Source organism: Microcaecilia unicolor, chromosome 3 (assembly GCF_901765095.1).
Source record: "Microcaecilia unicolor chromosome 3, aMicUni1.1, whole genome shotgun sequence".
NCBI classification, from domain to species: Eukaryota; Metazoa; Chordata; class Amphibia; order Gymnophiona; family Siphonopidae; genus Microcaecilia; species Microcaecilia unicolor.
The window spans coordinates 205,825,856-205,844,259 of record NC_044033.1 but is presented as its reverse complement, the minus strand read 5'-3'; the positions used below and the strand labels follow the sequence as shown (position 1 = coordinate 205,844,259).

At 47.4% G+C, this 18,404-nt stretch overlaps 2 protein-coding genes and 1 long non-coding RNA gene across 4 annotated transcripts in view; 2 read left to right on the top strand and 1 right to left on the bottom strand.

The window, feature by feature from the left end:
- LOC115466159 (HLA class II histocompatibility antigen, DR beta 3 chain-like) overlaps positions 1–848 on the top strand; it is a 34,281-nt gene extending 33,433 nt beyond the window's left edge. For both annotated transcript variants that reach the window (XM_030197242.1, XM_030197241.1), the window contains one exon: positions 483–848. In XM_030197242.1, the coding sequence (XP_030053102.1) occupies positions 483–496 (14 nt within the window). In that variant the 3' untranslated portion in view covers positions 497–848. The remainder of the gene's footprint in view (positions 1–482) is intronic.
- Positions 368–16,693, bottom strand: LOC115466168. Its single transcript, XR_003941507.1, has 4 exons — positions 16,614–16,693; positions 12,513–12,514; positions 1,029–1,036; positions 368–378 (listed from the first exon to the last, which is right to left on the bottom strand). It is a non-coding gene; the product is annotated as an uncharacterized LOC115466168 (long non-coding RNA).
- Positions 16,553–18,404, top strand: part of LOC115466161 (H-2 class II histocompatibility antigen, E-S beta chain-like) — an 18,307-nt gene continuing 16,455 nt past the window's right edge. The window contains exon 1 of the mRNA XM_030197246.1: positions 16,553–16,769. Coding sequence (XP_030053106.1) covers positions 16,664–16,769 — 106 coding nt within the window. The 5' untranslated portion in view covers positions 16,553–16,663. The remainder of the gene's footprint in view (positions 16,770–18,404) is intronic.

Sequence of the window (18,404 nt, the reverse complement as noted above, 5' to 3'; positions counted from 1 at the left end):
AAAGTTGGCTCCTATGGTGAAGGCTTTGCAGTATATACCTTGGATGGTTTCCTACATAGAATTCACCTGGAAGGGAGCCCCTGCCCAGAACATTTCTTGGGGATTCTTTGCCCACAGTACAGTTGGGCAGGAAGCATTGGTGGGGAGGAGGCTGTGTTCAGAATATCCCTTATTGTTTTAATCCCAGTAAGAGATATGTTAGGAAAGCTGCTTCATAAAGCATGAGAAGGTGATACAGAAAGAAAGACCGTGATGGAGAGACACAGACATAGAAACTTGGCCCAGCTGTAGGATGGGATGGAGAGAGGGGGAAAGATGTACAAATCCAGGACTTAATGAGGTATCAGAGGACAGAGGAGAAGTTCGAGAAATAACCCCCTCCCCAGCTCTCATTTATAGCTTTCTAATTCTTGTTACCCCTCTAAAATAAATAACTTCTCAAGTTATAACCTTTGATAGTCTCTGATGCTTGTCCTCCTTAGGTCTCCTGAGTTAAGCTGATCTCCGAGACCTCCAATCCATCATCTGAGACAGCAACGCAACCTTATGTCTAAAGCCTCCCACAGCCTAAGGATCAGGAAGGTGCCTCCCGCATCAGCAGCCAGGATTTAGAGGAACCACTGCAGTCCCTACCGACACCTTGGGGTTTCCATCAGTGTTCCTTTTACCTACAGCTGAGCCCCTTCTCTGACCATGGGAGAGGACTGAACCCCGACCTGTAAGGAGCCCCTGCACCGTATGTTCTGAAGCACTTAAGAATCTCAGATCTATTCCTAGTGGTTAGTGCAGTGGACTTTGATCCTGGGAGAACTAGGTTTCAATTCCCACTGCAGCTCCTTGTGACTCTCGGCAAGTCACTTAACCCTCCATTGCCCCTGGTACAAATAAGTACCTGAATATATGTAAACCACTTTGAATGTAGTTGCAAAATACCACAGAAAGGCGATATATCAAGTCCCATTTCCCTTCCCCTTCCCTTCCTGTATGATATGTGACTGACAGAAATATTCTCTCCCATTTATTAACACCCCCTGGACTGGATCATTTCCTCCCCTCCGCTACACAAGAAACTTACTGCACTATGGTACTATCTTCATTCTGAAACCAGCTGATGGACTGGGTAGACTTGTGATATGATCACATCAACAGGACAGTCACAACTAAGGACTGACATGCAAGTGGATCCTACTGTGAGAACCTCAGCACTGCAGAGCTTAAAGCAGGGGAGGGGGTCCTTCAGTGCAGTCAGTGTTATTGGGTTGTTTGTTTTGAAACCAGTTGTTGTAGCTGTGCAAATGGGAGCAGCCAAAACAAAAAAACCTGATCAATTGGGGCAGTGAAACAGGGCTGGTGCAAAGTCAGATCTTCCTAATTAAACTGAACAATCCTGATTATCCCAACATTATCCATCCTGTAAAAATGCAGAAATGGACTCTCACTTTTAAATATTAAACTTTGTTTGAAAGGTGATATGTAATGCAGGTGATTCCCAAAAGTCATTTACCAGATAAGTGGCTAATAAGCCAGGAAAATGGGCTACTTGAAAGTGATTGGTTTATAGTTAATTTTGCTTAAATAAGAAATCGCTCTGGAAAATATTTTAACAAAGTGGTGTACAAGATCAAAACAAAACCTCCTGATGCATCAGGGCAAAACAAGGGGGATCCTTATTCCTTGTGGAGGATTTTGAAGTCCTTTCAGCAACGAGGACTGTGGTCTGGATACACCACCCTCTTAAATGTTAAATCTGGAACACGGGAAAAGTGGTGAAGTTAATCCACGTTCAGATAAGTGCACAGCATGAAGCTTCATTTTTGAGAAACTGTTTGATAATGTGAGTCTGTTAATTCAGAGAACTTGGATATTGGAGCCATTAAATACTTTTTCTATACTCGGCTTTTTTGGAAGCCATTTTTCTCCCTTTGGGGAGCTTTTCATTGCTCTTTTTACCGAGTATAATTTGTTGGAAACTAGTGGTAGGAAGCCAGTTTGAGATGGACAGCGTTGGATGATCTCTCTGGGCAGTTGTGGTTTAATTTCTTTATATTATTTTCATACTAATGATTCATTAATCTTTGTTTCTCTCTTTAACAAGTAAGCAAAGGATGTATTATATAGGTTGTTTATATTCACCAGAACATAATTTGTTATTCAAGTTTTATTTTAATTTGTTTGAACCAATAAAGAAATATTCATCCCATTTCTTAATGTCTTCCTCCTTCCCATCTTATTCTATAATGACTCTGTGTGTGATTCTCTGTTCACTGTGGTAAGTCTGTGACTCACTTAGTACCATAGGACTGCAGCTTATTTGGATTTTCTGGTTCAAGCCCTGAGTTGGTTATTCTGCTCCACAGGTTGGCCAGACCAGCGGTGCTGAGGAGGTGGTGGTCACAAATCCTAGAAGGAAAGTGTCATGGTCATCACTCAAGGGTATTACCTAATAGCTGAATTCAGGATCCAGGATTACAGGAAGGGATCCCTGGTGCATGAGGTTTCACCCAGGGCCAGTGTAAATCAGGTGACAGGGTCAGCTCTGGCACAAAAAAAACTCCAGGAAAGGCCTTGCCTTGGTTGGGCCTGTGTAGAAGACTACATAGCCAGGGAGGAGGGTGTTTAAGTGGGGCAAATTGGTCTCCCCCTCCCTACAGCTGTCTAGTTATCAATACTGTATTGGCCAGAAAGTTGCTTGGGTCACAGCCTCAGGCTCCATCCCCCCCCCCCTCCACAATTTTACCATTTATGAGGAGGTGAGGGGCTGATGAGGACAGGAAGAACTGGAGGGTAAAAGATAGGGAAAGAAAGAGGAGTGAGGGAGAAAGAGGACTGAGATTCACCTGAAAGTGACGAGAGAACATAAAGTGATGAGGATGTAAGGAAGAGATTTAGGGACAGAAAACAAAGAAATGAAAGAGAATGAGATTGAAGGGAAAATTAATGTCTATGTTGAAGAAATGTAATGAAGGCAGCAGGGAGAAGAAAAAGTGGAGAGACTGGAAAAGGATTCAGAAGACAGAGAATAGAAAATCAGAATAAGAGGCCAACATATACAAAATAAAACAAACAAACAGAAAACAAATGCAGAAAGAAGCCTCTTATTTTCAATTTTTTGACTGGAATATGTAAGGTGATGCTCGTCACTTTATAGATGGAGTCTTTGGCAGGCAGTGATGGTTTTTATCGGATCTATGTGAGTTTTATCCAAAAATATTGCACATGAGCTTCTAAGACCACTGAGGTCCCTTCTTCAGATGTGAATAATTTCTCAGATGTGACAACTGAAGCAAGATCCCGAAACACTACAATACATTTCATGCATTGTACAGATACATTTACAATAATTTTCATGCATTGTACATGATACAGACGTTCAAATATTTGAAAGGTATTAATCCGCAAACGAACCTTTTCCGGAGAAGGGAAGGCAGTAGAACTAGACACGAATTGAGGTTGAAGGGGGGCAGACTCAGGACTAATGTCAGGAAGTATTTTTTCATGGAGAGGGTGGTGGATATGTGGAATGCCCTCCCACGGGAGGTGGTGGAGATGAAAACAGTAATGGAATTCAAACATGCGTGGGATAAACACAAAGGAATCCTGTTTAGAAGGAATGGTTCAGTGGAGTCTTAGCGGAGTTTGAGGTGGCGACGCCGGTAATTGGAAACAAAATGGGAGCTGGGCAGACTTCTACAGTCTACGCCCTGATCGTGACTGAATAGATAGGGATGGGCTGGAGTGTACATTTTAAGGGGCTTCGATGTTAGCTTCAGAACTTAGTACAAGAACAGTACTGGGCAGACTTCTACGGTCAGTGCCCAGAGAAAGGCATGGGCAAATCAAACTCGGGAATTCATATAAAGTATCACATACCATGAAAAATTAGTTTATCTTATTGGGCAGACTGGATGGGCCGTACAGGTCTTATCTGTCGTCATTTACTATGTTACTATCCAGCTTATTTTTGAAAGTGATCGCCGGCCATTTCCCGACATAAATCGGGAGATGGCCAGCGATTTCTTAAAAGCGGCGAAATCGGTATAATCGAAAGCTGCTTTTTTTGACAGCATCGCCGCTTTTCCATCACCTCGCTGGCGAAAGTTCAAGGGGGCGTGTCAGCGGCTTAGAGAAGGCGGGACATGGGCAGGCATGGCTACCAGATAGCCGGCTTTCGCCGATAATGGAACAAAAAAAAGCGGCATTAAGCAGTATTTCACCGGGTTTACTTGGTCCTTTAATTTTCACGACCAAGCCTCAAAAAGGTGCCCCAACTGACCAGATGACCATCGGAAGGAATCGGGGATGACCTCCCCGTACTCCCCCAGTGGTCACCATCCCCCTCCCACACTAAAACAATCAAACTAAAAACATTTTTTGCCAGCCTGTATGCCAGCCTCAAATGCCGTACCCACCGCCATGACAGCAGAATGTGTTCTATCCTCTGACAGCCTTTCCCTGGTTGTGATGTGGCTCTCGGGTGAGTGTGACACCTTTTCTGTTAGGTGCACTGCAGAGTCACATCAGCAATGCATTGTGGTGGGTGTAGGGTAGTGGGCTCTACTCCCATGGTGCTTTTCCCCCTGCTAACTGGGTCAGAGTGTGTCTAGTTTTGTTTCCGGTAGTCCATGAGGTAGTGGCCATTTTTGTCAGCCAGTTTTAGATCCCTTTCATGTGTTATCCACGTTAGAGAACTTAGTTATTACCTTGAATGTTGTTGATAGAGGGCATTGTACACCAGGGCCGGTCTTAAGCCGAGGCGACCGCATAGGGCACCCCGTGCTTAGGGGGGCCCCACGCGGCGTGTCTCAGTCAGCCTCTTCCCGGCCGCCAGGATCTTCATTTTCCTTTTAACTTTACCCTCCATCGCCACCTCGCCGGAATCCGAGCGTCACTGAAAGTGCTCCTCCTCTCCCGAGTCCCCCCCAACGTCTCTAGCAGAACACAGCAGCAGAACTGGAGCTCTTCCTGATTCGTTCATTCTCAGTGTCCCGCCCTCAAGGGCGGGACACTGAGAATGAATGAATCAGGAAGAGCTCCAGTTCTGCTGCGTTCTGCTAGAGAGTGGGACTCGGGAGCGGAGGAGCGCTTTTAGTGACACTTGGATTCCGGCGATGGAGGCGGGTAAAGTTAAAAAAAAAAACGAAGAGCCATCCTTGGTTGGGGGGTGAAAAAGAGGGCGCCAGGGCGGGCAGGCAGTTGAACGTGGGAGCGGGAGGGTAAGGGAGAGAGGACCTGGACATGGATGGCAGGGCTCAGGGAGAGAGGGTAATGGCTTTATAGGGATGATGAATGGAGGGGGCAGGGGAGAGGAGCATGGATGGGAGGGGGCTCAGGGAGAGATGGGAATGGCTGGATAAGGATGATGAATGGAGGGGGCAGGGGAGAGGAGCATGGATGGGAGGGGGCTCAGGGAGAGAGGGGAATTGCTGGATAGGGATGGAGGGGGTAGGGGAGAGGAGCATGGATGGGAGGGGGCTCAGGGAGAGAGGGGAATTGCTGGATAGGGATGATGAATGGAGGGGGCAGGGGAGAGGAGCATGGATGGGAGGGGGCTCAGGGAGAGAGGGGAATTGCTGGATAGGGATGATGAATGGAATGGAGGGGGTAGGGGAGAGGAGCATGGATGGGAGGGGGCTCAGGGAGAGAGGGGAATTGCTGGATAGGGATGATGAATGGAGGGGGCAGGGGAGAGGAGCATGGATGGGAGGGGGCTCAGGGAGAGAGGGGAATTGCTGGATAGGGATGATGAATGGAGGGGGCAGGAGAGAGGAGCATGGATGGGAGGACAGGGCTCAGGGAGAGAGGAGAAATTGCTGGACATGGAGGGCAGGGGAGAGAGGAGAAATGTTGGGCAGGAATAGAGGGAAGGAAAGACAAAGGAAGGAGATGCACATGGATGGAGGGGAAGGTATATAGGAGAAATGCTGGACATGGATGTAGGGGAGGGGAGGAAAGTAGATGCACATGGAAGGAGAGGAGTGAGAAGAAATGCTGGATATGCATGGAGGGGAAATTGCTGAATTTAAGGACTGGATCGGAACACTTTGAAGGCAGATGCTGAAACTGGAGAAAGGATAGGAACAGGGCTACAGATGGTAGACAGGACACATAAGGACACAGGAGGATGGTGGACATGGTGAGAGAAAAAATATCAAATGGAAAGAAGACACTGCATAAAACAGAAGACACTGGGACCAAAGCGAATAGAAAAAAGCAAATGATCAGACAACAAAGGTAGAAAAAAGTATTTTATTCAGAATGTATTAATTGGAATATGTCAGCTTTTGGAAATGTGCATCTGTGATATTTTGCATGTAAGTTTCAATTTTTCTAGTATTGCTGCATGCTGAGTCTGACTTCTTGAGGTAACTTTCCAGTTTATTTTGCCTTCATATCTGTTGTGTCATGCAGTGGCGTAGCCAGGAAGCAATTTTTGGGTGGGCCAGCAGGTTGGATGGGTGGGCACCCATGCTCTGTCCCTACCCCACTCCATGCTGGACCTCTACCTTACTCCCCACATGGTCCACATCTCTCTCCTTTCCCTTCAGCCATCCCCAATCCCCTGCATATCCAGCACCTATCCCAGCCCCCCTTCTACATGTCCAGCACCTCACCTCCCCTTTCCCTCCAACCCCCCACCCGCCCACATATGCAGCTCCTCTCCCCTTCCCCCCTGCAAATCCAGCACCTCTCCTCCCCTTCCCTGCAACCTCCCTCCTGTAAGTCCAGTGCCTCCTCACCTCACAGTCTCCGTGTCCTACGCCCGCTGCAGCGCTTGCAATTTGCTATCGTCGGCGCTGCCTGACACAGCTGAGAGACACGACACGACGTCCTGCTCTGCGCTAATTCAACTTCCTGTTTATGCAGGGCGGAACACACGCGGCAGAGGGAAGGTCCCGGAGTAGGACGTCACGCTGCATCTGTCAGCTGTGTCAGGCAGCGCGCCAATGATAGCAAATTGCAAGCGCTGCCGCGGGGGTGGAAAACAGAGACTGAGAGGTGAGGAAGCAGCGCCGATAGCGTTAAAGGGAAGCGCTACGGTGGGGATGGGAGAGGGTGTGAGGAGACATGTCGGGGATGGAGGTGTTGGGAGTTTCTCTGGATGGTCCTGAGCCCAAACTGGGCGGGCCTGGGCCCACCCAGGCCCACCCGTAGCTACGCTCCTGGTGTCATGTGTTTTTCATGCGTGATCAAGGTACAGTATCCTGCTAGCATGTAGCATTTGCAGCCCTTTTTGTTTTGTGTTTTTCACGAGATAGTGTGTTGGTGTTTTAGAGCCTGGTGTAATTACAGTGCTGTCTTTCCACGCATAAGGTTGTAGCTTGTCCTGTCCTTGGAATTAGTACTGTTATGATTTGGTAAGGTTATGAGTGTGTTTTTGCACAAGTTTGTGTATAGTGTTTTGCAGTGGAGAGATTGTGTGTCCGCACCTCTGACCCCCCTGGGGTTATGAGAATTGGAACTACTAATTGTAGTGGACTTGAACTGAATAATTTCTGGGGGGGGTTCATAATAGCATTGTGCTTATTATTTCAATCAGTTTTTCTGTACAAATTTAGCTTGGGCTGGGGGCGGGGCTAGGATGGGGCCCCACCAAATTGGTCTGCATAGGGCCCCGCACTTGCTAAGACCGGCCCTGTTGTACACCATTCTGCCAGCTCTGACCTACTGCCAATCTCAGTACCAGGGAGACTCTTTGCCAGTGGGGCACAACCATAGGCGGTCGGTGGCCCAACTGTTGTGGAGGCTAAAGGGGGCGGTGTTAGGGGTGGGGCCATGGGCGGGGCTTACATCCATAATTGTCTGACAACATAGAAAAAAAATAAGTCACAATATCTTTTATTAAATTTAGATATTAAATATGTATCATATGTCAAAGAATAAAGTGGTTGTTCAAAGCATGTACTAACCACAATTGCTCAACTGCAAAACACTATGCACAAATTTGTGCAAAAACACACTCATAACCTTACCAAACCATAACAGTACTAATTCCAAGGACAGGACAAGCTACAACCTTATGCATGGAAAGGCAGCACTGTAATTACACCGGGCTCTAACACACCAGTGCACAACCTAGTAAAACAAAAAAAAAACCCAAAAAGGGCTGAAAATACTACACGCTAGCAGAATACTGCACCTTGATCACATGAAAAACACATGACACAACAGATATGAAGGCAAAATACTGAACTGGAAAGTTACCTCAAGTCACCTCAGCATGCAGAAATACTAGAAAAATTGAAACTTACATGCAAAACATCACAGATGCACATTTCCAAAAACTGACATATTGCAGCTAATAAATTCTGACTTTTTTCTACCTTTGTTGTCTGATCATTTAGTTTTTCTATTCGCTTTGGTCCCAGTGTCTTCTGTTTTATGCAGTGTCTTCTTTCCATTTGATATTTTTTCTCTGCAGTGTCCTCCATCCTCCTGTGTCCTTATGCGTCCTATCTACCATCTGTAGCCCTGTCCCTATCCTTCAGTATCCCGATCCAGCTCTTAAATTCAACAGTTTCCCCTCCATCTATATCCAGCATTTCTCCTCATGCCCCTCCATCCATGTGCATATACTTCCCTCCCCTCCATCCATGCCCAGCACCTTCCTTCTTTCTCTCCTACCCTTCCATCCAGTGTCATCCCTCTTTCTCTCTCCATCCTTCCACCCATTACCCTCTCCCAATCCTTCCGTCCATTGTCTCCCTCTATCTCCCCTTCCTTCTAGACAGTTCTCTCTCTTGACCCTTTTCCATTCAGCATGTCCTCTCTCACACCATCGTTCCAGTGTCTTTCTTCTTTCCCTCTCTACCAGTGTCTTCCCTCATTCTGCCCCCTCCTTCCAGCATTTTTCCTCTTTCTCCCTCCTTTCATCCAGCCAGCATTTCTCAGTCTGACAGCTAGGGTCTCCCCCAGTTTCTCCCCAGCAGCTTCTCTCTCTCTCCTGCCCATGTCCCCTCTTTCTCTCCCCATCTCTTTCTGGCTCTCCCCTGCTTTTTTCCATGTCCCTGGCTCTCCCCTGCTCTTTTCCATGGCCCCTCTTTCTCTCCCCATCTCTTTCTGGCTCTCCACTGCTTTTTTCCATGTCCCTGGCTCTCCCCCTTATACGGAGCGCCTATGCCTCTCTCTTTCACACACACACACACTCTGTCAGTCAACCCCCCCCCCCACCCTCCCACCCCCAGCACATTAGCAGTAAAGGTGAGGCATCGGAGCATCTTTTCCATGGCCCCTCTTTCTCTCCCCATCTCTCTCTGGCTCTCCCCTGTTCTTTTCCATGGCCCCTCTTTCTCTCCCCATCTCTCTCTGGCTCTCCCCTGTTCTTTTCCATGGCCCCTCTTTCTCTCCCCATCTCTTTCTGGCTCTCCCCTGCTTTTTCCATGTCCCTGGCTCTCCCCTGTTCTTTTCCATGGCCCTTCTTTCTCTCCCCATCTCTTTCTGGCTCTCCCCTGCTCTTTTCCATGGCCCTTCTTTCTCTCCCCATCTCTTTCTGGCTCTCCCCTGCTTTTTTCCATGTCCCTGGCTCTCCCCCCTGCTCTTTTCCATGGCCCCTCTTTCTCTCCCCATCTCTTTCTGGCTCTCCCCTGCTTTTTTCCATGTCCCTGGCTCTCCCCCCTGCTCTTTTCCATGGCCCCTCTTTCTCTTCCTATTGCTCTCTGGCTCTCTACTGCTCTTGTCCATGTCCCCTGGCTCACCCCTGCTCTTCCTCTCTCTCCTCCTACCATTTCCCGCCAGTGACCACGTTCTCTTCTCTCCCTCCGGCCGGGCCTCTTTACAGGAGCGTTGACAGAAGAAGAAAAAGAAGCGCGGGGCCGCAGCAGCCTTCAGACATGCGCTGATGGCTCTGCCGGTCCTCTGCCCCCGGAACGGGAAATTGACGTCACGGGGCAGAGACCGGCAGAGCCGTCAGCGCATGTCTGAAGGCTGCTGCGGCCCCGCGCTTCTTTTTTTTCTTATGTTATGCTGGCTGATCGTAGTCTCGTTCCTGGCTGCAGGCTGCCACTGCGCTGCTCAACAGAAGAGGCGGCAGCAGAAGATTTTGAGTCGGGAGTCGTCTCAGGCTGAATTTAGAGAAGGAGGTAGGCGGGGCCGCGGGGAAGGTCACAGCTGGGCTTAGCCCCTTGCACTGCCCAAGATTCTAAGACAGTAAACGGGTCATTTGGCCTACACCAGCTCTCCCAAAAACCCGACATTGCATAAAAGCCCTCTCCGGATGTCAATTCATGAATCCACCGCAGCAGCGCTGCCACATTATATATGCGCAGGTCTGGTAATCTGAGACCTCCCTGTCGTTTCTCATGAGTAAGCTTCCCAAATGCTATCCGAGGTCGCTTGGCATGCCATATAAACGTGCTAACCACGCTGCGATACAAATTTTCATCCCTTTTCCGCACCCACAAGGGGAGCATTTGCAACGGATATAAAAGCTTAGGCAACACCACCATTTTGACCAAAGCAACTCGCCCCAAAAAATTCAAAGGCAGATCAATCCAGTTACGACACAACTTTTTTGTCTCTTCCAGTCTTTCACATTCCTCTTATACACCCAGGACTGATCTGCCCCCAAATATATTCCTAGATACTTAATCCCTCCCACTGCCCACTTTAAGGGGAAATCACCCAACACTGTACTGGCACATGGTTCGCTGATGGGCAACGCCTCTGACTTGCCAAAATTGATGCTGAGGCCCGCGAACTCCCCAAATCTCTTAATGATATTCATAGTTATTGGAAGAGTGCGCGTCGCCTTGCTCAACAACAGCAACATATCGTCTGCATATAAATTTATTCTGTACTCTTCACCCCCCACTATTACACCTTTCAACTCAGCCTCCTGTCTTATTCTGGCTGCCAGCGGTTCCAAAGACAGAATAAACAACAGTGGGGATAACGGGCAGCCCTGCCTGGTCCCTCCCTTTAATGGGAAGGTCTCAGTGAGAGCATCATTGATAATAATTTGAGCAGTTGGGTTACTATACAGAGCCTGAATCCATTCCAGAAAACCGCCCTGGATGCAGAAACGCCTCAATATCCAAAACAGATATTTCCATACCACCTTATCAAAGGCTTTCTCGGCATCCAGGCTGGCCAGCAACGCATCTCCTGCTCGCCCCCGCCCCTCATACAGAGCTCGACCCACTTTCAGGATATTAGCCGACGCGAATCTGCCTCTTACGAATCCCACCTGGTCCGAATGGACCAGGCACGGGATTACACGTCCCAACCTCTCTGCCAACACTGCTGCTAGTAGTTTGACATCTTGATTCAACAACGAGATCGGTCTATAAGAACCTACCAGCTCTTCATCTTTCCCCGGCTTCGGGAGAACCACAATGTGAGCATGATTTAAAACTGGGCCCATAATGCCCGTATCCTTTACTTCATCACACATGGCTATGAAAGGAGATATGAGCAAATCTTGCAAAATTTTGTAATATTCCACCCCCAGCCCATCTGGGCCTGGCGCTTTAGCCAACTTCAACCGCTTAATGGCTTGTTGAACCTCCTCCCCCCGAAACGGCTCACTCAGCATTCGCTGTTGGTCCACTGTCAGAGTGGGAAGGTCCACCCCAGCCAGAAAGTCCCTACACTGGTCCTCCGAAAATGTACCCTCCTGATAGAGAGACGCGTAATCATTTGTAAATTCCCTTTGAATCGCATCTTGCTCTTTGACTGTCTTTCCCCCTCCATCCCTCACCTTTGCAATAAACTTCTTCCCCCGATGTTGCTTCACCAAAGCTGCCAATAGCTTTCCTGTTTTGTTGCCCCAGCGGTGCAACTTAAATTTATATAGTTTAATATTATATAGCGCTCCCCCCCCAAACCCACCTCCCCGCTCCTCCCATTTTCTATTTCTGTTGATGGCTCTCTATTCTCCCTGTCTCCTCAGCTCGAAACCTTGGAGTCATCTTTGACTCTTCTCTCTCCTCTGCTCATATCCAGCAGACCGCCAAGACCTGTCGTTTCTTTCTTTACAACATCCGTAAAATCCGCCCCTTTCTTTCCGAGCACTCTACCAAAACCCTCATCCACACCCTTGTCACCTCTCGTTTAGACTACTGTAATCTGCTTCTTGCTGGCCTCCCACTTAGTCACCTCTCCCCTCTCCAGTCGGTTCAAAACTCTGCTGCCCGTCTCATCTTCCGCCAGGGTCGTTTTACTCATACTACCCCTCTCCTCAAGACCCTTCACTGGCTCCCTATCCGTTTTCGCATCCTGTTCAAACTTCTTCTACTAACCTATAAATGTATTCACTCTGCTGCTCCCCAGTATCTCTCCACACTCGTCCTTCCCTACACCCCTTCCCGTGCACTCCGCTCCATGGATAAATCCTTCTTATCTGTTCCCTTCTCCACTACTGCCAACTCCAGACTTCGCGCCTTCTGTCTCGCTGCACCCTACGCCTGGAATAAACTTCCTGAGCCCCTACGTCTTGCCCCATCCTTGGCCACCTTTAAATCTAGACTGAAAGCCCACCTCTTTAACATTGCTTTTGACTCGTAACCACTTGTAACCACTCGCCTCCACCTACCCTCCTCTCTTCCTTCCCGTTCACATTAATTATTTGATTTGCTTACTTTATTTATTTTTTGTCTATTAGATTGTAAGCTCTTTGAGCAGGGACGGTCTTTCTTCTATGTTTCTGCAGCGCTGCGTACGCCTTGTAGCGCTATAGAAATGCTAAATAGTAGTAGTAGTAGTAGTAGCATCTAACACTTCCTGTATTTCTTTCCTGCACTTCATGTACAATTGTCTGTTACTCTCAGAGGCGGGCCCAATTAGATTCCTACGGGCCTCTCTCAATTTTTCCGGGAGGTCTCTAAACTGCGCCTCCCGGCGTCTCCTCTGTGAAACTGTATAAGAGATAATCCTACCCCGCAAAACTGCCTTTGCAGCCTCCCAAAATATTCTTGGGCTCCCTGATGATCCCTCATTATCCGATGCATAATCCAACCAGCTCTGGTGTAAAAAAATTCGAAATTCACTACTCTGATACATTGCCGAATTCATCCTCCATCTAGCCGGCCGACCGCCGCTCCCCCACTGCAAATCCGCCCACACCGGAGCGTGATCAGAGACATCTGGTTCGCCAATTCCCGTTTTAATGGTCATCAGGCTTAACGACTGGGACACCAGCAAATAGTCAAGGCGCGAGTGAACCCCATGTGGATGTGAAAAAAAAGTGTAGTCGTGCTCCTCTAGATGTTGAAAGCGCCAAACGTCCACTAGCCCCAATTTTCCCATTACCAAATTCACCCCTCTCTCATCATGGTCTTTCCCCACCTTCTTTGGGGGCTTGCAATCTATGGTGGGATCGCTGATTATGTTAAAATCTCCCCCCACAATTAGCTGGTATTCATCAAATGGTATTAATTTAGCGATCATTGTAGTGAAAAATTTGTGTGTATAAACATTGGGCGCATACACACTGCAGAATCCCACCTTAACACCCTGCAAAGAGCCTGCCACTATCACAAATCTTCCCTCTTCATCTTGGTACATTTTATGCAGGCTGAACGCCACTGACTTGCGAATCAAAATGGCAACACCACGCTGCCTTCCATTATAAGCTGCAAAACAAATGTCCCCTACCCAATCCCTCTTTAATTTAAGATGTTCTTGTTTACTTAGGTGTGTCTCCTGTATCAGTGCTACGTCAGCTTTCTGTCTCTTTAATGCCTGCAGAATTTTTTTACATTTGATAGGGGAATGTACGCCATCAACATTCAATGTTACTATTTTTAAATTAGCCAGTATCCAATCTGAAGCGTCCAAAAATCACTGTCATACCCTGTTGTAATTTCCCGGGAGCCTCCCAGCCCAGCTCCCAGTACTCTCGTTCTTCCAGCCAATATTGTCCATCATCTCCAGCCATGCTCTCCCCTCTCCTGTTCCCTTGTTCCCCATAATTCCTATTATTATACGAATCCAGGATCCTACCTACCCTCTCCCACCCTCCGCCCACCCACTCCCAACTCTTCCCCTTCCTCCCGTCTCCCTTCCTTAACCTCAGTGCCCCCCCAACCCCCCCAATCCAAGCATCCCCCCGTGTGCACAACAATTTTCTTCACACACTCCCCCCCTTTCACACCACCAACTCTCCCGAACTCCTTTCCCCGCACTCTCTCAACCATTCCCCGTACCAGCCCCCCAAGTACCTCCCTCCGAATTAAAACAGTTATACAAACATCCCCCAGGTTCCCAACATTGTAGTTTCAGTAACATAAAAGGGGGCAACCATTAACAGCAGAAAAAGAACTTATCATATCACTTTGAGACTGCTTGCAGTACTGTCCAACAATTAAGATACTCGATTCCCGCGAGAATGTAGGTCCCTGCGGCCTTCATCGCAACATCCTCGCCCACCACAAGTTAGCAAGATCGCAGACCTCATTATCCAGACTTATGCTCTCCCCGTCCAACTCCATCAGACCTTGTAGCTGGAACAAATATCCTTAATCCAGTTCTTGTAATTCCTCTCCTCATTACAGTCTCTCTACAAACGCTTCTAATTCCGCAGGCTCGGTGAAGTACAGGGATTTATTGTCGTGAAGGACCCTGACTTTTGCTGGGTACAGCAAGGCAAACCGTAGTCCCTTGTCATACAGTCTTTTGCAGTGGCGCCCCATCTGCTTCCGCTGGTCCGACACCAAAGCAGAGTAGTCCTGGAAAAGCAAGATTTTATTCCCCTCATATTCCAGCCTTGGCTTACTTCTATACTTCTGCAGAAGTGCTTCTTTTTCCTTGTAGTTTAAGATTCTTGCCAGAACCTGTCGCGGCCTTGTTTCATTGGCTCTTACAGCTTCCACTCTGTGAACCCTCTCTACCTGCAGAGAAGATCCCTCCAACTCCAGGCCCAACTGTGTGGGAAGCCAGTGCTCCACTAACTTTCGACGATCCGCTGCTTTCACTGATTCCGGGACTCCCACAATCCTCAAGTTGTTCCGCCTGCTCCGATTTTCTAGATCCTCTGCCTTCTGTATTAGTTGTTCGCATCGCCGTTCCAGCGCTTCCACTCTGCTTGTTGTGCTCGCCGCCACATCTTCACACTGCAATATGCGCTCTTCCGCGTGCTGGAGACGCATGCCCTGGCACTCCAATGTTTCTTGAATCTGATCCACAGATGCCTGCAGCTTCGACAGCTTCTCCTCCAACACAGCAGAGATCTCCTGTGCCAGATCCCTCGCCATATCAGACGGTAACATTCCTGTCACCATCGGCTCTGGGGCCGCCGCCATCTTGCTATGCACTGCTCGAGCACTCGTTTTGCCCCGCGGAGTCTTAGCGGGCATAACCAATGTGCTGCCCCACCAAAGAAGGTACGGCGATCTTTCTTTTCACCGCTCTCGCTTTTTTAAAATCCCAGCTCTGCTACTTGGGGTTCGCTACGGGGTCTTTGCGGGTGAATTTATCGAGCGCGGAGGTCGGAGCCGGTTTTCAGGGCATCCGCTCAGCTCCACGTCATCATGTGACCCCCCCTGGCAACTAATTCTAGAGTTCAATTATACGTTGTGTGAAGAAATATTTTCTCTGATTCTTTTCAAATTTACTACTTTGTAGCTTCATTGCGTGCCCCCCTAGTTCTAGTATTTTTGGAAAGAGTAAACAAGCGATTCACGTCTACACATTCCACTCCACTCAATATTGTATAGACCTCTATCATATCTCCTCTCAGCCACCTCTTTGCCAAACTGAAGAGCCCTAGCCGCTTTAGCCTTTCTTAATAGGAAGTCGTCCCATCCTCTTTATCATTTTCATCGCCCTTCTCTGTACCTTTTCTAATTCCACTATATCTTTTTTGAGATGTGGTGACTAGAACTGAACACAATATTTGAGGTGTGGTCGGACCATGGAGCAAAACAAAGGCATTATAACACCTTTATTTTTGTTTTCCATTTCTTTCCTAATAATAGCTAACATTCTATTTGCTTTGTTAGCCGCCACTGTACACTGAGCAGAAGGTTTCAACGTATCATCAATGACGACGCCTAGGTCCCTTTCCTGGTTGGTGACTCCTAATGTGGAACCTTGCATGACGTAGCTATAATTTGGGTTCCTGTTTCCCCCAAAATGCATCACTTTGTACTTGCTCACAAGGCCATCTGCCATCTCGATGCCCACCTTCCTGGTGGGTGGTGTGGAGTTATTTTGGGAGGAGGGAGTGAGTGTGTTAAACCTTAATTAAAAAAAAACTTTTGAAAAGTGAGATTGTGCTTAGTTCCCTTTATGCCTGATATAAAGCAAGCGGAGGATCTCTTTATAGTGATTTGGGGCTAAGTTGTTTTTACTCTTTTATTGTATATTAGTCGCATTTTTCAATGTTTATTTGTTCAATGCGCTGCACATTAATTGTTAAAAGACCTTATTAAATGAAAAGAAAACTTCTAAGCCCCATCATGTACCTCCTGTCCCGGGTCTTGTCTGACTGGTGCACAAACTCCAGGCTCCCAGTAGCGCTGACACTTCTCTCTCCCTGGTGACTGATGACACAACTGAGCTTCAAACCCTGATTGGCTCACACACCTCTCTCCAGTGTTTCAGGGGAGGGGTTTTGCTGGTGTGCCAGTGTCAGTAGGGGCAGCAGTGCCAGTCTCCCTGTCACCCAGAAAGGGGACTTTACTGGCTTTAGTCACTTCTTTTGCTTTGTTTAATAAATAAAAACACGATGGTGTCTGTCCGAGCGCCTGGAGCTGGGGGCTGCAGTCTGGCAGTTCTGATAGTGATCCTGACTGTGCTGAGAACCCACTTAACTCACTGCGGGAACCCTCCAGGTAAGAAACCGAGAGAGATCTCTGATAGTGACAGTGCAGAGGACTGACAGCACTCACTACAGGGACCCTCCAGGTGGAAAACCCACTGTGCAGGGACCCACAGATAAAGATCATTTAGGGGCTCTGAAATCAAAGGTCAGGAAATATCTGATGCTGATAGTGCTGAGAACTGACATAGCTCATTACAGGACTCTTCACTTAAACATCTATGAAGAAGGATTGGGGAGGAGGGGTGATGTGTGGGTGTGTGTGTGTGTGTGTGTGTGTGTGTGTGTGCTGTGGTTGTGGGGATGTTTTGCCTATAGGGAGACGGACTGGTGTGCATGGAGAGTGTGTCTGTCTGGGGGGGGGGGTCTGTTTTGTGTGTGGGATTTGTGAGTTGGGGTTTGTGGGTCTAGAGTTATGAGTTTGGATAGTGGCTATGTATGAGGTGGGATATGTTGGAGTTTTGCATGTGATTATGTGACAGATCTGATTGAGGAGAGTGTGTTAGTGTGTGTATTGTGTGTGTGTGTGTGTGTGTGTGTGGGGGTGATGTTGGAGGGATGTGTGTAGGGAGGGAAGGTGTCCAATTGTGGAGGGTGTGTTGGGGGGGGGGGGGGGAGTATGTCTTTCTTGGTCTGCCTTTTCTGGCTCTGGGAGTGAAGAATTTGAGTTGCACCAGTTGTGAATATTCTGCTAAAGAGGGTGATTTATCGGGAGTTACTGTTCTCTGAAAACAGTAACCTGATCTTTTTTTTCCTGTTTTTGAACTTACATGAAAGATTCCCATTTTCTTCCTGCATGTATAATTTGGTTACTTTCCCTCGTGTGTTCAGAAAGTAATTTTACTCATAGACAGACAGACAGACATGAACCTATTTCACATTAGTTCTTATGTTCCATAAATATGGTAATACTGACACATTGTGGCCACTGGAGGTACTGCAGCCAGTTCCATTTGTATGCTTTGTAAGAGAGGAAATAACTTGAATCGTTAAAGGGATCCATGTCTGTCTGGCTGTTTCTCTGTCTAACAATGTAGAATGGGGTTTCCACCTCTTCCACTGTCCCAGAAGGAGTTATCTGTGACTTTCTTGATTTTATACAACTTTTTTTCCTATCTCTTTCCATTTTCATATTGTTCTATACTCTCTCAGATTTTATAAAATCAGGTGCCCCTTACATGTTCTTGTGGGGACTTTTTCTGCTCTGGTTAGAGAATTTTCTTGCTTTTTCGCTTAGGTTTTTGCATTCTTTTAGATGTTTTGTGCTTGAACAGCTTTATTAGTTCTGATTTTGCAAACTTGAATACCACTCCCCACCCCCCAGCTCCCCACAAACACACTTAAAGCTCCCTGCACCCAGACACACATGTTCCACCTGCACTGCCCCCTTGTGGCAGGACTGGATGGATGTACTGGAGTCTGTAACTTCAGGAAGGGGAAAGACACTGTGATGTCAGATTGAAAGTTATACTTTTTATCTTGTTTAGTGTTGATGTTTCAGAGGCTCTTGGTATTTTTCTTTTTTTTTTTAATTCTTTATTTATATCTTTTCCAGTTTATATACCCAAAGCTAAACTTTGTCAAAAAATATAAGACATTTCAAAGAAATATACATATTTATTTATTTATTTATTACATTTGTATCCCA